Below are 26,536 nucleotides of genomic sequence, written 5' to 3'. Positions count from 1 at the left end.
ACTGTGCCCTGCCCCTACCCCCCGTGAGCCAGTTGGGTTTTCAGGATATCTCTGATAAATATGCATGAGAAATATTTGCATACATAGGAGACTGCATGTAAATGAATCTCATGCAAACTTAGTAGAGAGATCCTGAAAATGTAAGTGATGGGGGGGGCCCAAGGACTGGTTTGAGGAACCCTGCAGTAATATAATTAGTTGTCTCCAACTGCTATGGACACAACTAACTTTACAACCTCTTAGGTCAAGGATGGCCAACTCCAGTCCTCGAGCACTAAAAACAGGCCAGGTTTTCAGGATATCCACAATGAATATGCATGAGAGAGATTTGCATGTGCTACTTCCATTGTATGCAGATCTCTCTCCTGCATTTTCATTGTGGATATCCTGAAAATCTGGCCTGTGTATGGCTCTCGAGGACTGGAGTTAGCCACCCTTGCCTTAGTTAAAATAAATACATTATTCCCATATTTTCATTTTAATTCCAGCTACAAGGCAACCTACACCTTAAACTATATTTTTGGAAGCTAAAAGTCAGACAATAAAGGCAGCTTGGTGACTTACTCCCCACTCCCATGATTTATTTAGCTCATGCTATGTATGTAACCCCTGTATCCATGGGGTCACCTTCCCAGCCTCAGAGAGCATCCTGAGGTGGGGTAGTAAATCTCTGGGGCAGGAGAACCTGCAGGCCAGTACCAGGCTGAGAACACTCCACATAAACAAACCACTCTGCAGACTTGAGTTGTGCTCCAAAAAATAAAAATAGTTTGCTGCAGAATCCCCCGAATCACCATAATGGCAGTTCAGGTAGATGCAGACATTAAACCGAATCACAGTTCCAGAAACTCTTTAACTCTTCTCCTCACAGCTCCTCTCCTTAAGTAACAGTTTCTTCTTACAGTAACACAGGCTCTCTGCTTATTTTGTTTCTTCTTTCTCCTCAGTCTTTCTCACCCCCTAGCCTGGTCCTCTCATTCATTTCCTCAGTTAACAACAGTTACAAGAATGTCCTGCTCAGCTCCTTCTGGTGCAGCATCAGGATCCCTCTGGCACAGTTTGGCTTCCTGGTCCAGATCCATTCTTGCCTTGCTTAAGCACAGGTTTTCCCTTTCACTTTCAGGCTGTATTGCACCCTCTGCTTCTTTAGAGGAAAATCCCTGCCCACTCCTGCTACTCCCGTCTGTAATGCTGGGTGAGGATCACAGCTCCATCCAATCAGTCTGGAGCAGTCCCAGACTCAGTACCGTCAGGGTTTTTATCACTTCTGCTCAATGACCGAGCAAGAAGGGCAGATAACACCTTCTGACCCACAGATGCCCAGAGCTCTGGGATATTCCTACACTGGCTCCAGGGTAACCTCTTGCCCTCTCAACATCCTGTGCCCTTCCAGCAGATGTAACACACTGTTTAAGACCATTCAGGGCTCCCACAGGGGGGAAAACCTGTTACCTTCCATGCACTCGTGTGGCATAGGGGCTACATTTAGTTTAGTGTTTTGGGAATAAGAGAGTGTCCCTGAAGAAAAGGCCTGCTCTGGGGCCAGGGAAGAAATTTCTTCCCATCTGCACCCTCTCCATATAGCTGAACCCCTTGCCCCAGGACAAACAAGTACCACACTAAAATAACTTCATCCTGCACAGCACTTCTCTCTGCCCCCAAACTTCACCCGTTAGCAGACATCAAAGCTCTCTGAAAGGCTCCTGATGAACCTGCTCCTCTGGTGTCTCCAGCCCCCGATGTTTGTTAATCTGTCAGTACCCAGAGAGGGGAGGTCAGGGCAGAGTAAATCCCCCGCACATGCTGGCTGCTACTGGCCTATGAATTCAATACACGTCACTTTTATTCAGGTCTCCAGCATGACTGGTACAGACCAGGCCTGGGCGGAATGGCCTTCCTCTCACTCAATTACTCACCACCTTAAGTAAGAAAACCTCTCTCCTGGTCACTCTCAGTGTTTAGTCAGTCCTGGGCTATCCCAACAGGTCTCAAGAACAACCAACTTCTCTAAAAGGCTGCTGAATGTGACGTTAGTCCTGCTACTGGCGAGACCACTGCCTCACTGCTAGCAGGTGGATTCTGTCTAAGACAATGTCAGAATTCTTCTATTGTCACTTTATTATAATTTGCAGAGGTAGTTACAGTACAACGCGCATCATTTACACCCTTTGCCTTGAGCACACACTCCGTAGAAGGAAGGCAGCCTCTACTTCTGATCACACTGCTCCATCTGCACTCTAGCTGAATACATTTCTGACAGACTTACCCATACTCCCTCAGGGTTAGCCTGGGGACTTCATCTCTCAGGACTTCAGGAAGCCTTGCATGTGGGTATTAAAGTCTAAGCATTTGTATCCTACCAATAAAGTAGCACTGCAAGAGCCAGAAAGCAGGATCTGGGCTTCCTGTATTGTCAGAATGAACCAGAGTGCAGGACTCTGGTCCATGCATATTGACGTACAGTCCTAGAGTGCCCTGACATAGCAAAATAACACTGCAAGCAAGCAAGGTACTCCCGGAGAGGCCCTGTCCATTCAGCTCGGGCCATCCAGTCTCTCCCGGTTACTTCAAAATGCACAGAGGTCAGTTCTAGGAGAGTTCAGGGGCATGAGTTGGCTTCCCATTAATTGTTCACCAGTCTATTGCAATCTCTATTTTTTTTCGGGGGGGGGAAGAGATGAGGCAGAAGGTCCCTGATGTTTCAAGTTGTTACCTACTGCAGTTAGTTAAACTGACAAACTTAGAAAGATAAGAGATGAGCCTTGCTTGCCAGTGGTAGTGTTCCCTGTAACTGCCAAAACTCGGATATAGAATTCAGGAACACATTTCTGGTAAATCCAGGCCCCTAAACAATACCATTCCTACATTAAGTGAAAAAAATCAACAAAGCTCATAATCAAGCAGGAAAACCAATCACCTTGAGTGTACAGACCAGCTTGTCTTCTGTGAGAGAAAGAGAGCCTGAGAGCATGGATGCACCTGAATAGCTGTACTGATGTAAAGAAATATTTTTCTTCCATACACACTATTAGCAGGCCGTACATGCCACAGAGTCTAACCTCAGGCTGCTGCAGGGCACAAAGGCCCTTGAGCCCAGTGCTGTCCTGGCACTGTAGCTTCGCCTTCCGTGTGAGTGTCCATGTGCACACCGGCGGCGGCTGCACGTCACTGAGAGGGATCACCGGATCTGGGCCTCTCGGAAGTGCTGTAGAGTTTGCGAAGGCTGGAGTTGAGCAGCAAATCCACGGACCTGTGACGAGAGAGCAAACAGCTTAAGGGCTGGGGGTACAGCAGCGAAGACCATGTCAAAATGTTTTATCAGCAAGCAAGGTAGGAACAGAAAGTTCTACCCTTCCAGATTCAGCCACGTTCTCATGGCTGCACAGTCAAAATGAAAAACCCTCCACTGGTAAAGACATTTTTTTCTGGAAGACAATTATGTGCACCTTTTCAATCCTGGCAAAATCCTTAAAAAAAAAGAAGTTCCACGCAGAAATAACGGAGCCTACTTTCACGTGTGTATGTGAATCCCCCAAAATGCTCTGGGTCAGGATCCTCCTGGACCCTGTGTCACATCCTGAAAATGCCATTTGGACAGGGCACCCCACACTGGGGTTCTTGGGGAGAGGGGGAACCAGACAGGGAGAGCTTCCTTTGGAAACTACGGTAGGTGAAAAGTAGTTTTAAAAGAAGACAAAAGAGAAGGTTAATATCAGTGATGCTGGGTTTCATGTAGATGTGGCTCCCCTCCCTTAATTCTGAGAGAATCCTCAATCTCTTTACGGGTTGCTCTGGCTGAATACCCTGCATAGCACTGAGACACGTTCTCACTTCTCTGTTGCTTTGTTCCTTTTCTTTTTTTTTTTTTAACTCAAACCTTTCTGAAAATATCAATTTTATTCAGAATAAAAAAAAGAATTCTGGCAAAATGAAACCTGTCCGATGAGATAAAGATTGGAGGTATGAGGCCCACGAGAATGGGGGTAAATGAAGAACACAAATACAAATAAACAGCAGCCAAGTACCCACTGGCCCCATGCTGGAGCTGGTGGAGTATTAATAACTGCCGGTACTGAAAGCCCTCTTACCTATCAATGGGTTTGATGATGAAGGGAATGGCAGATAGCCCGATAGCCGTAGTGGTCCATTTCCGCACTGGGAGGGGCCAGCGTGTCGTTCTGCCCAGGAGGTAGAGGGAAGCTGCACAGATGCGATTAATGGTAAAGCCTGGAATAGCCACGGATGCCAGGGCCTGCCAAACAAATGTGTCCACCACTGCAACTGCCACTCGTCTCCGCTTCCCCAAGTCCTGAGGGTGAACCTGTCCATTAAAACAATGCAAAGAAGCAAAGCCCGCGGGAGTGAGCACAGTCGCAGAGAAAAGCAGCACGGGAGGCCTCTCACCCAGCCACCCGCCCAGCGCAGGAGCTACCACGGGGTCCAGGACGTGGCCGCCTCCTGCTCCGGGTGCAATGCTGACACCCAATGGCCAGACCTGGAGCCCTGCTGCACGCCCCCGGCCTAGGACTATTGCTGCAATGACCACGGAGCAGGGATGTAAAACAGGGGGAGATCCCCAGGCAGTGGCTCACGGCGCCAGGATCCCGGCACAGTTTGCAAGTCTGTGCTGGAAGTGCAAAGGAGCAGGAGGAAAGTGCTAGTCAAGAAACAAAAAAAACTGAGAAGTAAAGAATGTAACTAATTTACTTTCCTTTCTAAGTCAATGAGGACTTTTCCAAAGCAAGGAAACCCAAGTTCATTTCATGCCACCTAACTTTCTGATACTAAACTTTGTTTCTAAGTGTATCCAGGCAGAATCACTTACAAACCCTCACAAGATTCACCGCACTGGGAGTTATTCATTCTTCAGCATCCATCCGGATGGTCTGATAGGTTTTCTAGTACTCGTTTTTTTATGTGAGTGTTCGGCTCTGATGGCTAACGACTTTCTTGCTGCTCTACAAGGTCAGAAATCAGCCCGTGTGGCTGGAGGGAGGACATGGGCTGCAGGGCCGGATTATGACAGGTTGAAGCCCCAAGCTATGTTAAGTTTAAGAGTACTACCCTGAAAAAGTTTCATTTCAGATTTACTATTTGTTTTCGTATTTAGAGGCTCCCTCAGAATCCAATGCCCTAAGCTATAGTTCAGGTAGCTTGTGCCTAAGTCCAGCACTGCTTTCCAGGTTTATCCTGCATCGAGATAAAGAGTTACCCAGCAATTCTGTTGTGCGACAGCCTTGCAAATAAATGCTCCAGCAATCTCCGCGAGCACCAATTGCCTGCGATACAGCAATAAACCTCAGCTCCTGGCGCCATCTCTTTCCTCTGATCGCTGGGAAGCTGCCAGGGCCTCCTGTTCAGTGCAGCTGGAACAGGGGCAACCATGGTGGAAAAGGCGGCTTCCACCCTAGGCTATATTCCCAGAGCTAGCTGGGGTTCTCGCCTCTCCCACCCAGTTGTCCCAGCCACAACACTAGCTAAGGATCTCTCTCTAGTCAATTGTACATGCTTGTCTGCCTGCAGTACTCTAGCTCTGGTTATCTCCCTTCTTTGACCTTACCAGACAGTGCTCACTATGCTGTGGATCTCTCCCAAGTGTCAGCCATGCAAGCCTGACTGCCTGCAGGAGATCGTGCCCTCTCCTTTTGTATTTTGCTGGGAAGTGCAGCCCCACCAGCCTGCTGCCCACATTCGGAAACCTTTAATATGTCAGAATGAACCAAAGCCCCACCACTGCTGCTTACAGGTCAATCGTGCTTGCTCTTTTTGGGAGCTTGATGCAGCTGTACCAGTACTCAGTACATATTGGTCCTCTACAATTCCATGTAAGTTTCCATTACCTAAACCAACACTCAGGCCCCCGTTTCTTTTACCCCACCTCTCTCTACTCCCCAACCTCTGCCCTCTGTATCTGTCCAACAAATTCTTAACTTCTCATAGTTTATGTTACTACAATCTCTGCTGGTGGCTAATCCACGCATCTACCATTCTCTCAGAACAACAAACAAACAGGTTGGAAAATGCGTAGATCTGCACAAGATGTGCCATGCTGGGTCATATGAAAGGTCCATCGAGCCCTGAATCCTGCCGTGTTCAATCTGGGCCACAAGTACCTGGCAGGTCCAAAAGAGTAGGCCCATTCCTTGCTACTTACTCCCAGGGAAAAGTGGCGGCTTTCTGAGATTTACCTGACTAATCATGGTTTACAGACCTTTCCTCCAGGAACTTGTCCAAAACCCTTTTAAACCCTGCTATCCCCCGACAACAAATTCCACAGCTTGATTGTGCACTGAGTGAACAAAACATTTTCTCCAATTTGTTTTAAATCTCCTGCCTGCTAGGTTCATGGTGCGTCCCCTAGTCTTACTACTAATTGAAAGGGTAAATTCTGTAACTGTTCCATATCTACCTATCCTACCCATGGACTTATAAACCTCTATCATTCACCTTCTCAAAGCTGAAGAGCCCTAACCTGTTTAGCCTTTCTTCATAAGGAAGCCCTTCCAGCCCTTTATCATTTCTGTTGTTCTTCTCTGTTAGGATGACCAAATGCCCAGTTCTGGACCAGACAGCCTGGTTTTGCAGCCTGTTGCACAACGATAACCGGACACTGTAAAACCCGGTTGAATAAAGGTTGGTCTATTCCTGACTACTGACCAATTAGCTGCCTACTCAATTGTTTTTGGCAGCTGGTGCAGCCACTAAAGAGAGAGAAGATGAAGGAGACCGCAGTGGGCCACGAGCGGAGTCTATCCACATTCATGGTTGAAGGCAAGAGAGGCCCCAGTGGGCTGTGAGCAAAGTCTATCCAAACTCATGGTTGAAGACGAGGGAGGCCCCAGTGGGCTGCGAGCGGAGTCTATCCACGCTCATGGATGAAGACGAGGGAGGCCCCAGTGGGCTGTGAGCGGAGTCTATCCAAACTCATGGTTGAAGACGAGGGAGGCCCCAGTGGGCTGCGAGCGGAGTCTATACACACTCATGGTTGAAGACGAGGGAGACCCCCAGTGGGCCGCGAGCGTAGAGTTGACGACATTGATGCGGCCTGGAAGTATGTGCGCAGAATGACAGGCACAGGAGGTTGTGTGTATGATTTGGAGCCTTTGTGCCTGAATGAGAGTGTGTGTGAGATAGGGATTTTGTGAGGGTGTGTGTTTGTGTGTGAGAGGGAGACCATGTGAAGGGGTGTGTGACTGAAAGAGAGCCTATGTGCAGGGGTATATGAGTGTGCAAGAGTGAGGAGGAGCCTGTGTGAGTGCATGTTTGCCAGAGAGAGATGGAGTCTATGTGAGGGGGAGGGGTGTGCGCAGTAGAGAGAGGGAATCTATGTGAAGGTGTATGTGTGTGTGCACAAGAGAGAGGGAGACTGTTTGAGGGTGGGTGTGTGTGTGTGCAAGAACGAGGCAGCCTGTGTGAGGGTGTATGTGTGTGAGATAGGGACAGAGGGAACCTGTTTGAGTGGATGTGTGTGTGTGTGTGTGTGTGATGAGTGTGCAAGAGAGAGAGAGCCTGTGTGTGTGTATGTGTGAAAGAGGGAGGGCGCCTGTGTGAGGGTGTGTGTGTATGTGAGAGTGGGACAGGCTGTATGAGAGAATGGTCCAATTCTAGGAGTGGAGGGCTGCAGGGTGGAGATAGTGGAAGGGGTTGAGCCTGGAGGGGGAGGGGAGAGATAGTGGAGAGCAAAGGTTACTGAGAGGGCAGAGTGAAACGGGTCTGGCCAGCGGAGTAGAGAGATAGGGTGGAAGGGACACTCCTACAATGTACTTAGAAACATAGAAAATGACGGCAGAAAAAGACCAATCGGCCCATCTAGTCTGCCCAGCAAGCTTCCACACTTATTTTCCCATACTTATCTGTTTCATCAACCTTGTTGGTAACTGTTTGATTCAAATTTCCTGCCATCCCCTTTCACTGATGCAGAGAGCAATGTTGGAGTTGCATCCAAGGTGAGCATAAGGCTTATGGTTAAGGGTAGTAATCGCCGCATCCAGTAAGTAACCCCAATGCTTGTTTGCCCAGATGGCACAGATTGATGCTTTGTTGGATGTTGTCTGAATTACTTCTAGGTAAACTCTGCATTTTTGAACAATGATTTTTCTGTATTTATTTATGCAATTTTTATATACCGTTGCACAGAACATGAGTTTCTATCTCTACGGTTTATATAAAAATCAAAAAATCATCATAAAAGTTAGAAAAAGAGCAAAAAATACAATAAAATTCAATATAAAATAATATAAAAAATCATATAACTAAAAGTTTCTACTTATTAAAACAAAATAAAAGTATAAGTGCAGGTATTATATTTTAAGTTAATTACGTAAAGACTGCAATGTATAATGTGTTATTTTGACCAGCATAAAATATGCAGAATTTTGCAGAATTTTAAAATTTTGTGCACAGAATTCCCCCAGGAGTAACCATGCTGCTCACCCAGAGTATTTATTCTAGTTTGAACATTCCATGGCCTGTTCCCTGCATTTTCTCCTCTCTCAACTCAGCAGTCTTGGCCTCTTGCCTTGGTTACTCACCAAGAAACAGATCCTCCTCCCTTGATGGTTCACGCAGGCTCCAGCAATCTACAAGGCCCGCTTGCCACGGCTGTCTCATGCTTTGCCGCATAGGTGGAGCGCGTCATCACACATGGCCAGGGATCCCTCCCAGAGCTGGATTCAGGACACGTGCCATGATGCCGTGGCCGCCATTTATCTGCCTGAGCCTCCCACCACGTCCAGTGCTGTAGCTCTCCATTCTGTCTGCAGCCTAATGATAACGTTGCCTTGCTGCCACCCTGCCTGCCTCCCTCTCTTCCTCCCACCACAGTCCCTCGGCTGTCTCAGTCTCAGAACTCCCATCCTCTCCCCCATGGTTGGCACAACCCTGGTGACCTGCAGACCAACTATAACTTTGCTTCTCCCTCCCTCCCTTTGGCAGGCAGGTCTAGCCTTGATCTGGTTGCCAGTTATCTCATGCTGCCTGTGTTTTCTGTTACTTCTCCTGCTATTGGCTGCTGCAGGCAGGGAAGGCAGCAGTCAGTTAAAAAAGTGTTTTATGTTTGAAAAATTGAGAAGCCCAAATCACCTTAGCAAGTTGGTAGTAGGTACACACCTGAGGTATACAAGTGTATTAACCCCCCCCCCTTGACCACCCTTCCTACCAACATGAGGCTCATCCTCTCCATTTATAACAATAATTTGTACAGCATGTGTGAGAGAGTGTCAGGGGCAACATATGTGTGAGAGAGAGTATGTGGCAGTGAGAGCATGTGTGTGAAAGAACATGCGATAGAGCAAGCATGTGTGTCAGTGTATCCATCAAGAGAGAGGGAGTAAGTGTGTATATGAGAGAATAAACGTGTGCATATATGAGAGAGAGAGAGAAGAAAGTTTGTGCATTCCTCTCGCCTCCCCCACTCCCCAATAATCCGTGACAAAATCAGGGTGACTGAAAATCAAAGGTTTCCAGGTATGGAGAGCAGGAGGTTTTTATTGGGTGTTATTTGATGAGTTTGCTGTTTTTATGTATTTTATTGGTGGTTGGGAAATTTTATAAAAAGGTTTTAAGTTTAAATGAAATTTTAATTATTGGATGTTTTGAATTATTTACTCTAGTAATATGGTTTTACTATTACAATTGATGTTTTATATTTCTTGATTTATTAGTTGATATTTTATGAGAAATGGTGAGGTATTCTGCTAGCGTGTAGCTTCTGAATAGGAATCTCTAGCAGCTTGGTTTGTTCTTTTTCCAAAATAGGAGGTGTATTGGTGTTTTAGGGTCTAGGTGTAATATTTGCAGTGTTGCCTTTTCAAGAGTAAGGTCGTTACTGTTTGAGTGCTGGCAGTTCATCCTGTTTGGTCTGGGAAGTTTACCATATTGTAATGGTAATTCAGTTTATTCATAGCTTTCTAAGGGCCAAACCCATAAACAATAAATGTTATAATAGGCCTGGTACCATGAATTCCAAGTGGCATGATCTGAAATATATGCAAATGTATGCAAATGAAGGGAGGAAACAAACATGCCCCCCTGCTCTTCCTCTCCCTCCCTCCCCCAGTCCTCGTGTCCAGTCGTGGTCTGTGGAAAAACTGGGAACCCTATTCACTGTACCTTGTCTAATTCCTCTTTATCTTTTTTGAGATGGGACGACCAGAACTACACACAATGGTCAAAGTGTGGTCGCACCATAGATCTATTGCGATATTTACATATCTATTCTCCTTTCCTTTCTGAACAATTCCTAAAATTCTATTTGCTTTTTGATTGTCACCACAAACTGAACTGAGGATTTCAATGTATACCCTGGAAGAGATATGACAGACTTTTAAATACCTGAAAGGTATTAATGATGCACAAGACTTGTGCATCATTAATCCCATCATTTCTGAAGGAAAAGAAGCTGTAGAACTAGGGAAGTCCAAGAAGAGAGTCTGAGGAACCATGTCACAAAACTTTTCCCCATGGAAAGGGGGGGTGGATAGTGGTGCGGCCTTGGTTAATGTAGAGAGTTCATCTGAAAGATTTAAGGCAGTCAGTCGGGTTTTCAGGATATCCACAATGAATATGCAGCAGATAAATCTGCATACCATGGACACTTGGTATATGCAAATTTATCTCATGCATGTTCATTGTGGATATCCTGGTTTAATGACACTAAAGATTCAAACTTACATTTTTTTTTCTTCCTGCTCCTTTGGGCTTGCAGCTCATTCATTACTGGCCAGGAATTGTTTCCTATTTTATATATCTCTTCCCAAATTACTTTACTCCAGTCATTGTAGCGACAGACCTCAGGGCCCCTAGATTCTGTTCACTAGGTGGTGCTTTTGTGTGGTGGCTGGGACTCCCTCCCTGGAGCCTATAAGTGCTACCTCTGCGGCATCCCTGGGCCTGGCCAGTGTGGGGAGCGGAAGACCTGACCCAGGAATCCAGCCCCGAATCTTGCATCCTAGTGCCTAAATTCTCTGCTGAGATGCACATTCCCATCTTCCATTCTCCAGATGCAGCTGAGACTACAAGTATGATCCCCAGTCCATCATCTGCTCACAAAGAACGAGAGACTCTGCCCAGGCAGGGTTCATCATCAGGGATCTCTGGCAAGCTGCACCAACACACAATGGCAGAGAGAGGGAAAAGACCTGAGGAGGGCTCTTACCACGGCTGCTTTCTTTCCCTTATCTATAGCATCCGCTGTCACGTATGCAGTCGCCACGCCATAGCTTGCCCACACCAGTGAGACGGGTATGAGGGCTCGGAAGGACTCTCCCACTTCATTTGCATATCCTGCAACAGAAGGCAAATCCCAGGTGAAGGTCAAGTTCTGGGAAGGGGATTACTGCACAATGACAAAAGGTGCAGCAGAAGTGCAAAGAAAACTTGCATTCATAGCCAATGCCAGCTCTTTGGAGAAAATGTATTTATTTATTTAAAGTCTCTTCTATACCGATAGCCGTTCGCACATCGTATCGGTTTACATAAAACAAATAACTTTGGGCAGGACCCTTACAAGTAACAGTCGAAAACAAGTAACAAATGAAAAGTAATGGGGAAAGGTGTGATAACAATTAGAAAAGTTTTAAGGATGGGAACTAAATAAAGGGGTATCAAATGCAATACAGTAACAGTAACTATAGATTTTATTTATTTATTTAACATTTTTCTATACCGAACTTCATGACAAGCTTCATATCAGGCCGGTTTACATCAAACTTAGGGGTTAACTTAACAGAACCATATAACAAGAAGGCCGAGGCGCAGTTACAAAAAACAGGGAGAATAAAACTGATTGGCATAATAATAAATAAATAAATACAACAACTATAATATAATATCATAACAACTATATATATAATATAATAACAACTATAATATAATATCATAACAACTATATATATAATATAATAACAACTATAATATAATAACTATAATATAATATATAATCTCACCTAAGAGACACAGTCAAACTGGACACTGCTTATTGAGAAAGAAATGCTAGCTTTCGGAATGTGTCAAAGATCCGATGCTGCATGGTCAGACTTTCACAATGAGCATCTGTAGGGACTCAAGCAATGTGAGCCTCTTCATGGCAGTGCCCTATCAGTGCCAACAGCGTGAGCTTCTTTACAACACTGCTCGGAGACTCCAGCAGCGTGAGCCTCCTCACAGCAAGGCTCTGCCTCAGTCTGACAGTGCTAACTGGGGGTGAGGAAGGTGGTCATGCTATCATTTCTCAAATTCTGCAGGGGTCATAAAGAAAAATGCTGATCCTGTACCTTTTATCTTATGTTCGCTTTCAGTCTTGTCAAGTTTCTTGAACTGTGATCTTGCCTTCATGCTTAATTATAAATGGTATGAAAACCCCAGTACTCTCGTTAGATACTTACCGATATCCACATCCCAGTATGTGGCTGGAGTTCATTCAGGGGAAGGAGGAGAGGGAATCCTTCTTATAGTTCCATTCCCCAGCTTTTCTCCCCAAAACTTCAAATTATTTTTTCTCAAAACTAAACAATACAGCCAGCAATATAACATGAATTAACACCTCTAGACATACATACACGTTCTCACATAACAAAGGACATTAGGCTTTACACCCCAAACTGCACTCTGATCCTCCCTTAAGGACATCCCCTCAACCCTTCAGTAAGGTCCCCATACTTTCTCATATAAAGATGACTTCTTATGAAGAGCAAAGGTCATTTTTTTCAGTGACCTCTATATCAAGGACTTGTTTATAGCAATGAGAAATCAAAGGTTGTGACTTCCAGTATGTTGTGATCATTAACCAGCAGACAACCACTTTGTGTCTGAGGGAAATAATGAATTGCGACTGAAATTTTACTTTAAGAGCATACTGCTTTGCAATAAACATCCTGTCTGGAACAATCTGTGAAAGTGTCATTTGTAATACACACAAATCTGACTTTTTAAGGGGGTCGAATACTTTTACAAGCCACTGTACATATTCACAGTGTATTTTAGAGCGTAGTCATTAACATATATAAATATATTTATACACACACATACACAATACGTTTTAGGTGAAGATTAAACCTGTAATCCCTGACAGTGAAGCAATATAAAACCCTTCCCCTGAAGGACCAAAATCCCCCAGCCGTCCAGGGCTGGCTCTCTCTCTCCCTCCCCCTCCCCCTGAAAACTGGTTGTAAATTCTCAGTGGGAGGGAGGAATGTCTGCAGCTCCCCGAGCCCTCAGGAAGCCGTCGCCTCGGTTCCCGGGGCCCTCGGACACTCACCCAGGTATCGCACCCACGTGTCCCTGTACAGGTCCCTGTCCTCCGGCACCGAGGGAGCCCCCATGCTGATCCCCGCCTGCGCTCAAGCAGCAGGGAGCCCATGCAGGTATGCGCCGGAAGGGAGCGTCACCAAATTACGGCGTCGGGACTCATGCCCAGCCTCCTGACCTTCCCAGTCCACACGTCCGAGGCAAGTGGAGACCCTGCAAACTCACCACAAGATGCACCGAAAAAAAGGGAGCTTTACAGAGAGAGAGTATGGAGAAAAGTTATATTTTGGTCCAAAACGTGCCCGGGGCATTTCCCCACCTGAGGGAGCGCGGGGTCCGAATTTCTCTTTAAATCCTTGCTCGGCGCTTTAACCTCTGTGCTTGGAGCGTCTCAGCTCACACCTTCCTCTCCCACCGCATCGGGAAAGCGCCACAGATTTCCCCCTCTCAACCCGCCGAGGGTTCCGAAGGCTCCCTCCATGCTATCCCCAGGCCCCTCTGAATGGCTCTGCCACTGCATCACCAAGCAGCCTACAGAATATCCTTTTTAATAAAACCATTGTCGTCTTTCAGGGCCAAAATAAGTGTTTTGATTATATTTTTACTTCTGCAGGTTCACGACATAAGCAGACTGGGGTTGATCTTCTGTGCATTATTGAACTAAATAATAGATTGATCAGTAGCAACCTCCAAAACCAGAGTTCTCCTTAAAAATATCTACAGCCCCCACCATCAGAATCCTCTATTGAACTACTTTATCCCCTTGACTTGTTGTTGTTGTTGTTGTGTGTGCTGTCAGTATATGTTGACTAGATTATAAACCGGAAGGAGAAATTATTTTTTCGCTCAGCATATAATTCAATTTGGAATTTGTTCTGAGGATGGGGTGAAAGCAGTTAGTGTATCAGGGTTTAAAATGATCTACACAAGTTCCTGGAGGAAAAATCCATATACCTTTATTAGCCATTACTTGTCTTATCCTGCTTATGAGCACGAATTAGGCCTGTTCTTTGGGATCCTGCAGGATACCTTTGAATTTAGATGGCTACTGTCAGAGACAAGAAGTGGGGCTTCCTGGACCTTTAGTCTGACCCAATATGGCATGTTCTTCTAACTGTCCATTATGTGTATCTGTTCAGTGCTGTGTGCATCCAGCACGCTAGAAAAATGAATAATAATAATGGCATGAAGAATTGTGTTTGCTGTTTTCCAGTCCTCTGCTTTCATCCTGTGGGATATGCTACATTGCTATGCTGACCCTAATTACAGAGTAAAAAGGAGAGGCACCCATTTATACTTTGCACATCTTGCTGGTTTAATCTTAGAAATATGGATTTCAAAAGCAAAACAAATAACCACTGTACTTTTTTTCCAGCGATAAAAAAAAAATGGATCCCATGGTTCTTTTTATTACAGGAACATGAGAGCCAAGTGGCAACTGGCTGAGCGAGGAATCTTAGCATTAAACGAAGTACACCCAGCATCAACATAAACGTCAAAGAGCGATCCAGTGACTTCACGCAACAAATTGTGTCTGCAGCAGACAACGTGAGTATTGAGCGATGCTCCCTGACGCTATGCAGCTGGCGACTGCGTCCCTAAACTTCCGGTTAGCGGCCGAGCGTCTCACCCAATCGGGGGTTGGCTTTCTAGTCAGCTGACCTAGCAGCCACAAGGCTCCAGCCTTTAAACCTTTCTGCTACGGGACGGAGCTGGAAGACGAGGTTAATAAGAAACGTGCAAGTGGTTTTTTTTTAAAAAAAAAAAAGTCAAAACAAGACACTCAATGTTTAAGTTAAGATTTTATTTTAACAACAGGTTCGTAGGCTTCCGCATAGGACCAAACCAAGGTTTCTTTAAAATATAACATTTGTCTTTCCTAGTTCTTGAAAGCAGAAGCTACACTAGCTTAGCCGTATAAAACGTTGCCTATATCCAGCACTAATCTGCTTCTCCCTGACTCGGTTGCTGTGGTTTCCTTTTATCACTTCCTGCTGCCTCTGAAGTTTCGCAGTAGTCGATAGCAGCAGATAAAGTGTCAGCGTTCATTTTCATTACAACCCCATGACATTGTCCTCCCTTCTGCATGACAACACCTCTGGCCACGGTACAGCTCCTGTTTGAATGCCAACCTTTGGTGGGAGGCACTACAGCCAAACTGGATAGTAATTCTGTCAAAGGCATTATGTCCTCTGTCCTTACAATAATATTTTTATGGAGGAAATTAATAGATGGTTTTCAGACAGAAGACAGACTATGTTACTATCACCACCTGAACTGCCTAACCCTTCTTGCACAGTATCAAGCTACTAAGTAAAGAGTGCAGAAAGAAAACCTTTACCGAAGGCAACATGACGCTAGTGATAATCAGCTCCAGTCGTAGCCTTTTCTCTTCTGTACTGTATGTACCTAATTGTAGGTCTATGCAGAACAGTTTAGTAAACAAGTTATGTAAATATTTTCAGTGTCTACTGTGGCCAGCCCTTCCACGTAAGGTGAAGTCATTGAGGATTGAGCAGAGCACTGTGCAATACCTCTCTAACCCTGTTGCCCACTGCCCCTCACCTGTATAATCAGGACATTGTAAACAGTTTCCTACAGAACTTCATTTTACTGGCTTTGTAGAACAGTTTTTTATATTCAAAAGTGCTAATTAATTGCAAGGCAAAACTTAAATGTCTATCAACATTACTAGGCTAGAGGGCTCTGCTCCTGTAAAAATGAACATTTATAAAAATCTAAAACAAGCACAAGCTACACAGAAAAGGCAGAAGCAGTTTTTCTTAATGAGACCTAGAGTACTGCAGTTTGGTATTTTATGCAACAACATTTCTATACAAACAAAACAGCTAAAAGCTTATTCCCTGTACGTACCCAGACTAGACCAGACTCCTCGGTTTTGCCTCCCCTCCAGCAGATGGAGACAGAGAAGTTTTAACAGATTCTGTCCTATACCCCTGAGGTGCCACCTAGAATCTGTCAGTATCCATCTGCCTCCAGCAGATGGTGGAGGTGCAAAACCTTTAGTCTGGGTTTAGTGTTAGGTTTTTAGTTTTGATGGTGTTCCTTCCTTAGGGAATCTTAAAAAAAAAAAAAAAAAAGAGAAGATATCTCTTTAAGCTCCCAGGGGGTTGTTAGGTCCTGGTGGGACCATCCCCCCTGGTTACAGAGGCTCTAGAGCAGAGGGTTGGGAGCCCTGTAACTGCCTGCGGCTGAAGGTGATACCCGGGAGCCCGGTTCACTCACCCTCTGAAGATCTGCACACAGGACAAAACAATGCTGAGGTGATTTATTTAATTTCTGAGCTGGCCTAGCGGTCTCTTTCGGCCCTCCTTCCTTCCGATGCCATTTCCGCCGTCCTTTTCAGTTCCTACGAACTCCCTGGGGTTTGTCTTGGTCGCGCTGGTTCTTTTTTCTGGCCCTGATCCTAATTTAGCTCGGGGATCATGCAGCATGCTGCGGCCCGGAGTTTCTCCCGGGTGCTTGTCGGGAGGGGAAGGCTCTTCGGGGAAGCAGATTCCGGCGAAATCGCATCACAGCAGCTCCAGAGCATGCAGGGACCCTGGGAGGGCAGAATTGCTGCGGCAGCCTCAGGACCCTTTTCTTCTCAGCGCAGGTACTGAAGCCTCACTGCGAACGTTCAAGGAGCAGGAGAAGGCTGCCCTGGGGGAGGGGAGCTCTATGCCTCCTCTTTCGCCATGTCCTGCTGCCCCTGGGGGGGCGACTTGCAGGCAGCGCAGATCACTTCCTCAGAGGAGGAACGGGGGAAGAACTCGGATGAGTCTTCTTCCTCGTTCTCCGATTTTGTTTTGTTGCTGCATAAAGCCTTCAAAGCACGAAAAGCAGCAAGAGTCAGGGTACCAAGGTACCCCGTGATGTCCCGCTGGGGGCTGGGACAGGAGCTTCATCACTCCGCAAGCATACCAAGTCACACAGCGGCATAGAAGCCCCTAAGGCCAAACACCCTCTTCGGTCCTTTTCCTGTCAGGTGACAGTTCAGATACGGACGGGGTGGATGAAGGCGAGTCTCCTCCGCAAGCCCCTGGTGAGGGACCGGATGCAGAGCAGGATCACCAGCTCTAGCCGGCCAAGCCAGTAGATGCGCCTTAGAAGGTTTCTGGCTCTTTAAAAAAAAAAGAAAATTTACTCGAGATTGTGGAAACGGCGGCAGAAGGCACAGCAAGTTCCTTTGAGCCTCCCAGGGGGTTGGCAGGTCCTGGTGGGACCATCCCCTCTGGTATCAGAGGCAAAAGAGCAGGGGGTTGAGGACCCGGGGACTGCTACAGCCGGCGGGTGATACCGGGAGCCCGGCTCACTCACCTGTGGCAGGCAGCTTAGCACAGCCTTCGGAGCACTGTGGGGGGAAAAAAAAAAGGTAAAAGTGAGTTTTTTTCGGGTCGGCCGGTCCAGCGTTCTCTCCAGCTCCTCTCTGCCTGCTTTACCGCGTTTCGGCTCGCGCGAAGGCCCCTGCCGCCCGGTCTATTTTTGGCGCGCTTACTTCAGCTGATCAGAGTTAAATTTGGCCCGAGGCTATGCCTCGTGGTGCGGCCTGCTCCACGTGCGGCAGCGTGCACACCCGCCTCTCTAGAGCCGGCATCTGTGCAGGTTGTATCTCAGGAGGTCCGCTGAGGGGAATCCCTGTGGCAGCCGCAGTTCTTCGCGGCGGCCGGAGCCTGGGAGGTTTACAGCTCAGCTGCAACCGCCTGATCCGTTCCTGCTTAGTGCAGGGACAGAGGCCATTTTGAAAACGTTCAGGGATGCAGAGAGAGCCACGATGGAGGCACGGAGTTCCCCATCACCTCTCTCCCCACGACAGGGACCCTCGGGGGGGGGGGGCGAGGTCGCAGGAGGATCGGGCTGATACTTCGGATGGTGATCCTGAGGCCTCAGATTGGTCTTCTTTGTCGTTCTCCTCGTACTTGGTGAAGTTTTTTCACAAGATGTTCAAGGCACGGAGAGCATCCAAACGCAAGAGGGGCAAGGTCTCTGAGGTTCCCTCCTCCCGTAAGTGATCCGCCGGTGGGGGGCATCCCAAGTCTAGGCGCCCTCTCAGATCAGTGGCAGGTCCGGATGATTCATCTTTGTCGGATCTATCTGATGGAGGAGACCCCTTCCTCGCAAGATCTTCAGGGGGTAGACGCAGGCCAGGATGGTCAGCCCCTGGTGCCCAAGCAGGGAGGCGCTTCTGCAGTGGACGGTGATGATCCCAAGATGGTACGCTTGTTCTGGCGAGATGAATTGGGTCTGCCTATCCCGACTATTCTGGAAGAGCTTTGAATTGAAGTCCCGCAGGAGGATTCGCGTATGGGAGCTGTGGATCCTGTGATGTTAGGTCTAAGAGGTCCAGCTTGCTCTTTTCCCTTTCATATATGTCGGTCACTGACCTCTTGTTCTGGGAGTGGGACACTCCGGATCTAGGTTTGAAAGTCAGCCGCGCTATGGATAAGTTGTACTCGCTAGTGGAGGATGCGCTGGAGCTGCTCAGGGTACCCAAGGTAGATGCGGCAGTCTCTGCAGTCACTACAAAGACCACCATCCCAGTCACAGGAGCGACGGCCCTAAAAGATTTGCAGGACCGAAAATTGGAGGTACAGCTTAAAAAGATATTTGAGACCTCCGCCCTGGGAGTGCGGGTGGCCATGTGCAGCAGTTTTGCTCTGCGTGCGAGCCTGCGTTGGGTGCAGCACTTACAATCTGTGGCATCCCTTTCGGAAGCGGACGCGGCTCAGGCTGGTTGGTTGGAGGCGGACGCACTGTATGATCTCCTGCGCACATCGGAAAGAACAAAGGTCTCTGCTGTTTCAGCTCGCAGGCTCATTTGGCTCAGAAATTGGTCGGCAGATGTCTCCTCGAAAGCTCAGCTGAGTTCCTTGCCTTTCAAGGGAAAGCTGCCGTTCGGCCAACAGTTGGAGGACATGATTAAGTCTCTGGGAGAGAATAAGGTCCAAAAGCTGCCAGAGGACAGGCCCAGGAGCAGAGGCTCTTTTCCTCAGAGGTCCAGATTCCGGGGGAATCGTCGTTTTCGGGCCTCACGGTCTTCTGGATCCTCCTCTCATCAGGTTTCTAGCCGTGACGAATTCAGCACGGTCCAGTCTTCTTTGGTGGCTGTGTCCAGATTACGATGGGGTGTGGATTTGGACATTCCCTCCTGGATAGTGGTAACCACCGATGCCAGCCTCTCCGAGTGGGGAGCGATCAGTGGATGAGGTCGGAGTCTTCTTGGTCGATCAATCGGTTGGAGACCAGAGCGGTTCAGTTGGCGCCTCAGGCCCTCCTTCCAGTAGAGAGGAGATCAGTGCGGATTCTCTCCGACAATGCGATGACGGTGGCTTACATCAATCGTCAGCGCGGAAATCTGAGTCGTCCGGTGGCGACGGAGGCTCAGCTTTTAATCAGCTGGGCAGAACAGCACCTGTACAGGATAGCAGCCTGTCACATTGCCGGAGTGGACAATGTGCAGGCTGATTTTCTCAGCCACCACCAGTTGGATCCAGGAGAGTGGGAACTCTCTGACGAGGCTTTCAATCTCCTGTGCAACCGATGGCCCAGGCCCGCGATGGACTTGATGGCAACGTACTGCAATGCCAAAGCTCCTCAATTTTTCAGTCAAAGAGAGCCAGGAGTAGAAGGTGTAGATGATCTGGTGCTTCCCTGGCCAAAGGACATTCTGTTGTACGTCTTTCTGCCGTGGCCGTTGGTCGGCAAGGTTCTACGCCGCATTGAGGCTCATTTGGGCAAGGTGATACTCGTCGCGCCAGAGTGGCCGAGGCGCCTGTGGTTTGCAGACCTTCTCAATCTGGCGGTAGCCGGCCTGCTGAGATTTCATCCATCCCCGAGTCTGCTGCAACAAGGTCCCATTTATTTCACAGAGGTAGATCTCTTTTGTCTAGCAGCATGGCTGTTGAAAGGCGGAGATTGAGAAATAAGGGTTACTCGTCGGAGGTGATTACTACGCTTTTGCAGTCCCGTAAAACTTCTACCTCCATAGCCTACATCAGAGTTTGGGGTATTTTCGAGGACTAGTGCCTGAATCACGCGGTAGAGCTGTCCAGGGCTACTATTCTGGATGTTCTGGCTTTTCTGCAGGCAGGTCTAGTCTTCAATTCCCTACAAGTTCAGGTGACAGCCCTTGGTAGTTTTCGGGGAAAGGTACAGGGCCTCGCTCTAGCGTCTCATCCGGATGTGGTTCGTTTTCTGCATGGCGTTAAACATCTTCATCCTCCGATTCGGAACCCCTGTCCTTCGTCAACCTGGTTCTCCGTGCCCTTTTGTAATGCACCTTTCAAGCCGCTGATGCGGGCGACCTTGAAAGATCTGACATTGAAGGTCATTTTCCTTGTGGCTATCATATCAGCGTGGCGTGTTTCGGAGCTACAGGCTTGTCAGGGCTTGGTTCCCTCCTTTCTTCTGAAAGTAGTGTCCTCTTTTCATTTGAATCAGACAGTGGCGCTCCCATCCTTGGCGGGCCTAGATCTTTCTACTTCTGAGTCTAGGGAGTTAAGACAGTTGGACGTCAGACGCGTGTTGATACGTTATTTGGAGGTCACGAATGGTTTCCATCTTTCGGATCATCTGTTTGTCCTATGGAGTGATCCGAGGAAGGGTCAGAAAGCTTCAAGGACCACCATTTCACGCTGGCTGAAGGAAGCTGTTGTTTCGGCTTACCTAGTTCAGGGCCATCTGATTCCGGTCGGTTTCCGGACTCATTCTACTAGATCGCAGGCGACTTCATGGGCAGAATGTCAGCAGGTGTCGCCGCAGGAGATTTGTCGAGCAGCTAGGTGGAAATCTCCGCACACGTTTGCTAGGCATTACCATCTAGATGTCTGGGCCCCAGAGCCTGGTTCCTTCGGGGCCAGTGTTCTCCGAGCGGGACTCTCTCAGTCCCACCCTGGTTAGGGAAGCTTTGGTACATCCCAGGAGTCTGGACTGATCCGGGTACGAACAGGGAAAGGAAAATTGGTCCTTACCTGCTAATTTTCATTCCTGTAGTACCAAGGATCACTCCAGAGTCCCACCCATGGGAAATGGAGACTCCACTCGGCTGGTTGATGTTCATATTCTGCAGATTTATTCAATGCATTCTGATATTGTGCGCCCACCTTCAAAGGGTAGGAGAATGGGCATGTTTTCGTTCATGTTACCAGTTTTTTTATTTCCTCTGCTCTACGAGGGGGGAGAATTTTAGTTGCACTAGTTTACTTTTCTCTGCTTGGGTACAGTGTAATACTGACAGACTCTAGGTGGCACCTCAGGGGTATAGGACAGAGTCCGTTAAAACTTCTGTCTCCATCTGCTGGAGGGGAGGCAAAACCCAGGAGTCTGGAGTGATCCGTGGTACTACAGGAACGAAAATTAGCGGGTAAGGACTAATTTTCCTTTTGTTCTTCCAGTTTCAGCACAAGTCTCTTTCTAAAGGATAAGGCAGTGCTGGGAGGGGGTGGGGTCAGTTGCTCCAGATGAGAAACCCAAAGGGGCATTGCTAGCCAGGGCTGCTTTTACCTATGGACATAACCACACAAAGCTCTGCCTTGATCACTATTGGCCAGTGCCCAAAATCTCGGAGCACAGATCAGCTCTCTGCTTCCTGCTTCAGCCCCTCCCCTCCCAGGCAGCGTGCAAGGAATTGGATGGGGGGGTGGGGGGGGGGGAGTACAGTGCAAAGCAAAGAAGACCCCTCCCTACTGCAGCCCCTTCTCCTCTCCCACTGAATGCAGATTTTATCGCATGCACATTCATTGTGGATACCCTGAAAACCTGACTGGCTGGAGGTCCCTGAGGACAGGTTTGGGAACCCATTCCTTCTGCTCCAAGACCAGCACATGCTCTGTGATCCTGGTACAGACATGAATTCAGAAGCTCAGACAAGCTTCAAAAGAGCACATCTGAAGCTCTCGCTCCTTTTCCATGTGATTTGTACGTTCCTTCTTGACTAGGCGGCTGTATGGATTTCAACTTCCCATTCTAAACTTCAGACTCTGGTGTATCCTAAACTGAACAGGAAGTCTTAGCCTGAGCCTAAATTAGTGAGGAAAGAAATGCTTTAGCTAGGCTAAGTGGTCCGACAGAATAAGGATTCTATCTAAGCCCTCCAATTCATATGCTCACCCACATAGGACGCTCTTTCTTGCCACACTTAGTGCCTGGGTGAGAACTGGCAGGCTGCACCTGTAAACAACAATATTGGATCTGCAGCACAAGAGCCCAGAACAAACTATAATATACCAAACCGTAAACGTAGCCTATTAGAATATGTGTTTATATCTAAATTGTGCTGTCCCTCTGGGGGCAATTTTCAAAAGAGATACGCCACAGCTTTGAAAGCCCCTTTCAAAAACTGCCTTCCCTCCAGGGTGGGGGAAAAGAGGTGCTGCCGGGGCCATCCAGCAAAGTATGTGCAGAGTTTAATTTTAACTTCCCACCCATGCTTCCTGGCAAGGAGTTTGCACCACCAACTCTGTGGCTAGTTTATGTACTCGCAGTCCCTGCTGGACAAGGAACATTGCAGAGGGGCCTGCAAGCTGTTACGCAGGAGTGGAAGTAGCCCCCCTAGTACTTTGTTTTCTATAAAGCTGACTGAAGCACGAGGCTAGCATAAACGTCCATGTTGGCTGCATCTCGGCTTCCTTGCTAACCACTTTAATCCTGCTGTCCACAAGGGAAACGTAATGCATGCTCGGACTATGTTTTTGGGCTGTAGAAATAATGCAACTTCTCCCTTCCATAACGTCTGCTAGGGATACAAAGTGCTTGTTTCAGGAGTGCCCTACACCTAAGACCTACAGTATTCTGTACCCAATGAGTATCACTCGTATAGTCAGTCATCTGCTCCAGTGCTTCAGCCAACATGTCCTTTAGTTCAGGAGAAGCAGAGCGGCTCCAGCCATCCAGTGGGACACTCCATGTCACTGGAGTCAATTCCTCTGTCCCCCACCTAAAAATCGATTGAAGCCAGCCCTCTGGCTTTTCACTTCTACCATTGCCAATGCCCAGAACAACAGGTGCAGTGCCACAGAATGATAAAGGCCTAACTATCCAAAATGCATAGAAATCAATTCCAGTCAGACCTCAGAGCACCCCACCCTTGCACAAGGAGCCCTGCACATTCATAGTCGGTCAAAAATAAACATACTGGCTGCTCGCCTAAAAGACATAAACCATCTTACAAGTCACCCTGAGAAAGGAGCAGCTCATTCTTCAATCTAAAGAAAAGCAGAGACTCATTTATCTAGAGGGGATATGGGAGAGGCACTTCTGTGCGTCACAAAAGGAGCAGAGCGCTGCAGGAGGAAGGGAGTGCTGGCAGCAGGCATCCGAGGTGAGGCTGAGGTGTTTCAGACCCTTAGCACTGAGCTATTGAACCTGTGCCTCAGCAGTCTGGTCCGGCAGCAAGACCTCCACAGAAAAGTTGACCTTTTTGGAATAGAGGAAACTGTAGGTGTTGTCGAAACGCAGAACATCTGGAAAGTAAAACACAAAATAAACAAAGTCAGAAGAGCCCATGCTCCCTTAAAGCAGCTGTATGAATTACCACCTGGCCTGTTTTATTATTCCTAGATCCCTTTTGTGTCCTCTCTCATATTTTTACACTTCTCATTATGGCCTGGACCAGGGCACTACATCTGGCGGGGGAAGCCAAACAGACCATCTCCAAAATAGCATGAGCACATTAGCCCAGAAGGGAAGGAGGTGGCACCAAAGCAACTCTTGCCTGGGGTGCTGGGGTTTGGTTTTTTTCCAGCAATTACCCAGGCCCCATCCTATTTAAAATTATCGGCTCAAACAGCTGATGACCCGGTCCCACGCATTACCAAGAGAATCCCAAATGAAAGCAAGAACCTAGAGGGCCATGAGACTTAACTAGATGCAAGAGCTGTGAGTAATACATTCTTCCCGGGAAGTAACTGAGGAACCCTACTCAGCGCTTTAGAGATCACCCACCTTCCTGACTGCTGAAACTCTCCCTTTGGGCCAGAGCTCCACTGCTGGCATGGAGGGAAACTCCTGAATTGGAGGGTCACTCTCTCCTCTTTGAGTCTCATGCCCTTCACCAAAATTTGTACAAGAAGGTAGGAGGAGAAACAGCGGTTGGTTTTTGTTTGTTTGTTTGTTTTTAACATGCTGCTGATTTTATGGCAGTCACTGTTCAAAAGGGCCAATCAGAGGACAGGGCAAATGTTCAAAGTGAGGTGTAAAGGGTCCGTCTAACCCCAGGCCACAGGAAGGAGATCAGGGGATACAGCGGTTCTGTATGCCTAAAAGTCAACCCATATTATGGGATTGTATATCCACATTTAAAACCCCTTCTTATTGTAGTCCCAGCAGAGCCTTCCATATAGGTACAGAGAAGGGCGACCAAAATGATAAAGGGCATGGAGCAGCTCCCCTATGAGGAAAGGCTGAAGAGGTTAGGGCTGTTCAACTTGGAGAAGAGACGGCTGAGGGGGGAATATGATAGAGGTCTTTAACCGAGTCACATCTACTCGTTCAAGACCTCTCATGATCTTATTTACACTTTCGGATAATAGAAGGACTAGGGGGCACTCCATGAAGTTACCAAGTAGCACATTTAAAACAAATTGGAGAAAATTATCTCTCACTCAATGCACAATTAAGCTCTGAAATTCATTGCCGGAGAATGTGATTAGGGTAGTGTAGCTGAGTTTAAAAAAGATCTGGATAAATTCCTGGAGAAGCCCATAAACTGCAATAACCATTTTTTGTCACCGACATTAGCAGCATGGGATCTATTTAATGTTTGGGTACTTGCCAGGTTCTTGTGACTTGGATTGGCCACTGTTGGAAACAGGATGCTGGGCTCGATGGACCCTTGGTCTGACCCAGCATGGAACATCTTATGTCCTCATGGGTGTGTTTATGCCATGTCACTGACCTGGAACCTTTTTGAACTTGCTTCCTTTTGCCCATTGGGAAAAAGTGTAAGGTGGAGGCTGCTGGTGGACCAGACCCAGTCCCTCCCCCCCCCCTTTTTTTTTTAAAGAACATTACCACCACCTAACTTGTAAGTCTGAGTCCCCCTCAGGGAGGCCTGGTGGCCCTACCTGCTGACTGTATTCTTCTATTTACCTATATCATTACCACGGATTCTTATTTGTATCTCTCCTCTCCTAGATGGTCTGTGCCCGCATCATTAGCGCACAATCTGACTTGTGTCCCATAAAGCTACGTACGGGCCTGTAAGCTATATATTCCTCCCGTCCTCTAAGACTAGCCCAGAGAGGTACTCTTCAAGCATCTACTATCAAAACCTCCTTAAGAAAAAGAGCTATGTCCGCTTCTGGCCCCAAGCAATGGAACCTGCTCCCACCGGACCTAAGGCTTGAACAATGTCCAATCACCTTCAAGAAGAGACTTAAGACTTTGCTGTTTGGCCAATCTTTCCCATAACCACTCATTTCCGCCTCAGCCCCTCCTGTCTGTCCCGACCCAGGCCTTCCCTAAGTATCCTATTTATTTGTAACAAAGCCGCTATTTTTCATCCCCTTTTCCCCCGCCCTACCGGTTTTTTTTTTTCACCCTACTAGTACATTTCACTACGCTTATACTTCGCTTTCTCCCTTGTTATGTTTATCCAAGTTTTTTCCACCTTGTTCAATGTAAGACAAGACTCTGTCACTGTTGCTGTTTGCTGGCTGTAATGTAAACCGAAGTGATAATTAATTCTGTTAATTGAACTTCGGTATATAAAAAAAAAGAAATAAATAAATAAATAAATAAATAAATAAATAGAACTGCCTTGTGCTCACCCAGGAAAAGGCAGAATATAAGAGGGGAACACACAAATAAATATCACTGCCAGAGCCTCCTCTATCCTCAGAGCCCCATAACACAGAGAGCTGGAGTTTGAGTTTCCTGCCTATTTTATGTACATTTGGTCCTAATGGAGGGAGGAAACATGGAAGTATGAAAAAAGAGAGGTTAGTTACTAATCTGATTATTCCTGCCAGACAGTAGCAGGGAAATAATGCTGACCCCGCATATAAAATGACTTCTCCCCTTCCCCCGAGTCCATTCTTCAGCTGCTCATACAATGCACACATCAGCTACCAGTAACTTGTGCAGAAGCCCCGAACTGGCTGCCCACTTCAACCTGACTTTAGAAACATGGGGGTGGGCGGGCTACAGGATTGTATAACTCCTAACTGCAAATGCGGCACAAATACTGCAGTGTTTGATTGTAAAATATTGTTCCTTTAAAAAAAAAAAAAAGGCATGAAGAGGACATTTGAGGAAGTGATACATATATATATATTTATTTATTTTATATACC

General features: G+C 47.2%; 2 protein-coding genes and 1 long non-coding RNA gene across 4 annotated transcripts in view; 1 reads left to right on the top strand and 2 right to left on the bottom strand.

Moving 5' to 3' along the window:
• Nucleotides 1-2,100: 2,100 nt before the first annotated feature.
• Nucleotides 2,101-13,393, bottom strand: MTFP1 (mitochondrial fission process 1). 2 transcript variants are annotated; one of them, XM_029572028.1, is made up of 4 exons: nt 13,256-13,393; nt 11,156-11,283; nt 4,089-4,321; nt 2,101-3,250 (listed from the first exon to the last, which is right to left on the bottom strand). In XM_029572028.1, the coding sequence occupies exons 1-4, from the start codon at nt 13,317-13,319 to the stop codon at nt 3,166-3,168; spliced, it is 510 nt and encodes a 169-aa protein (XP_029427888.1). In that variant the 5' UTR covers nt 13,320-13,393; the 3' UTR covers nt 2,101-3,165. The 2 variants fall into 2 exon arrangements, with proteins under 2 accessions (XP_029427888.1, XP_029427889.1); XM_029572029.1 differs by having other exon boundaries at nt 4,089-4,309.
• Nucleotides 13,386-26,536, top strand: LOC115073528. The gene is made up of 3 exons (XR_003852042.1): nt 13,386-13,511; nt 14,662-14,793; nt 25,378-26,536. It is a non-coding gene; the product is annotated as an uncharacterized LOC115073528 (long non-coding RNA).
• The window catches only part of SEC14L2 (SEC14 like lipid binding 2), a 111,688-nt gene continuing 107,083 nt past the window's right edge, over nt 21,932-26,536 (bottom strand). Inside the window, exon 12 of the mRNA XM_029572027.1 lies at nt 21,932-23,705. Within this exon, the coding sequence (XP_029427887.1) occupies nt 23,599-23,705 (107 nt within the window). The 3' untranslated portion in view covers nt 21,932-23,598. The remainder of the gene's footprint in view (nt 23,706-26,536) is intronic.

This window comes from Rhinatrema bivittatum, chromosome 11 (assembly GCF_901001135.1).
Source record: "Rhinatrema bivittatum chromosome 11, aRhiBiv1.1, whole genome shotgun sequence".
Taxonomy (NCBI): Eukaryota; Metazoa; Chordata; class Amphibia; order Gymnophiona; family Rhinatrematidae; genus Rhinatrema; species Rhinatrema bivittatum.
The sequence above is the reverse complement of the archived record's forward strand: the minus strand, read 5'-3'. Positions and strand labels throughout refer to the sequence as shown.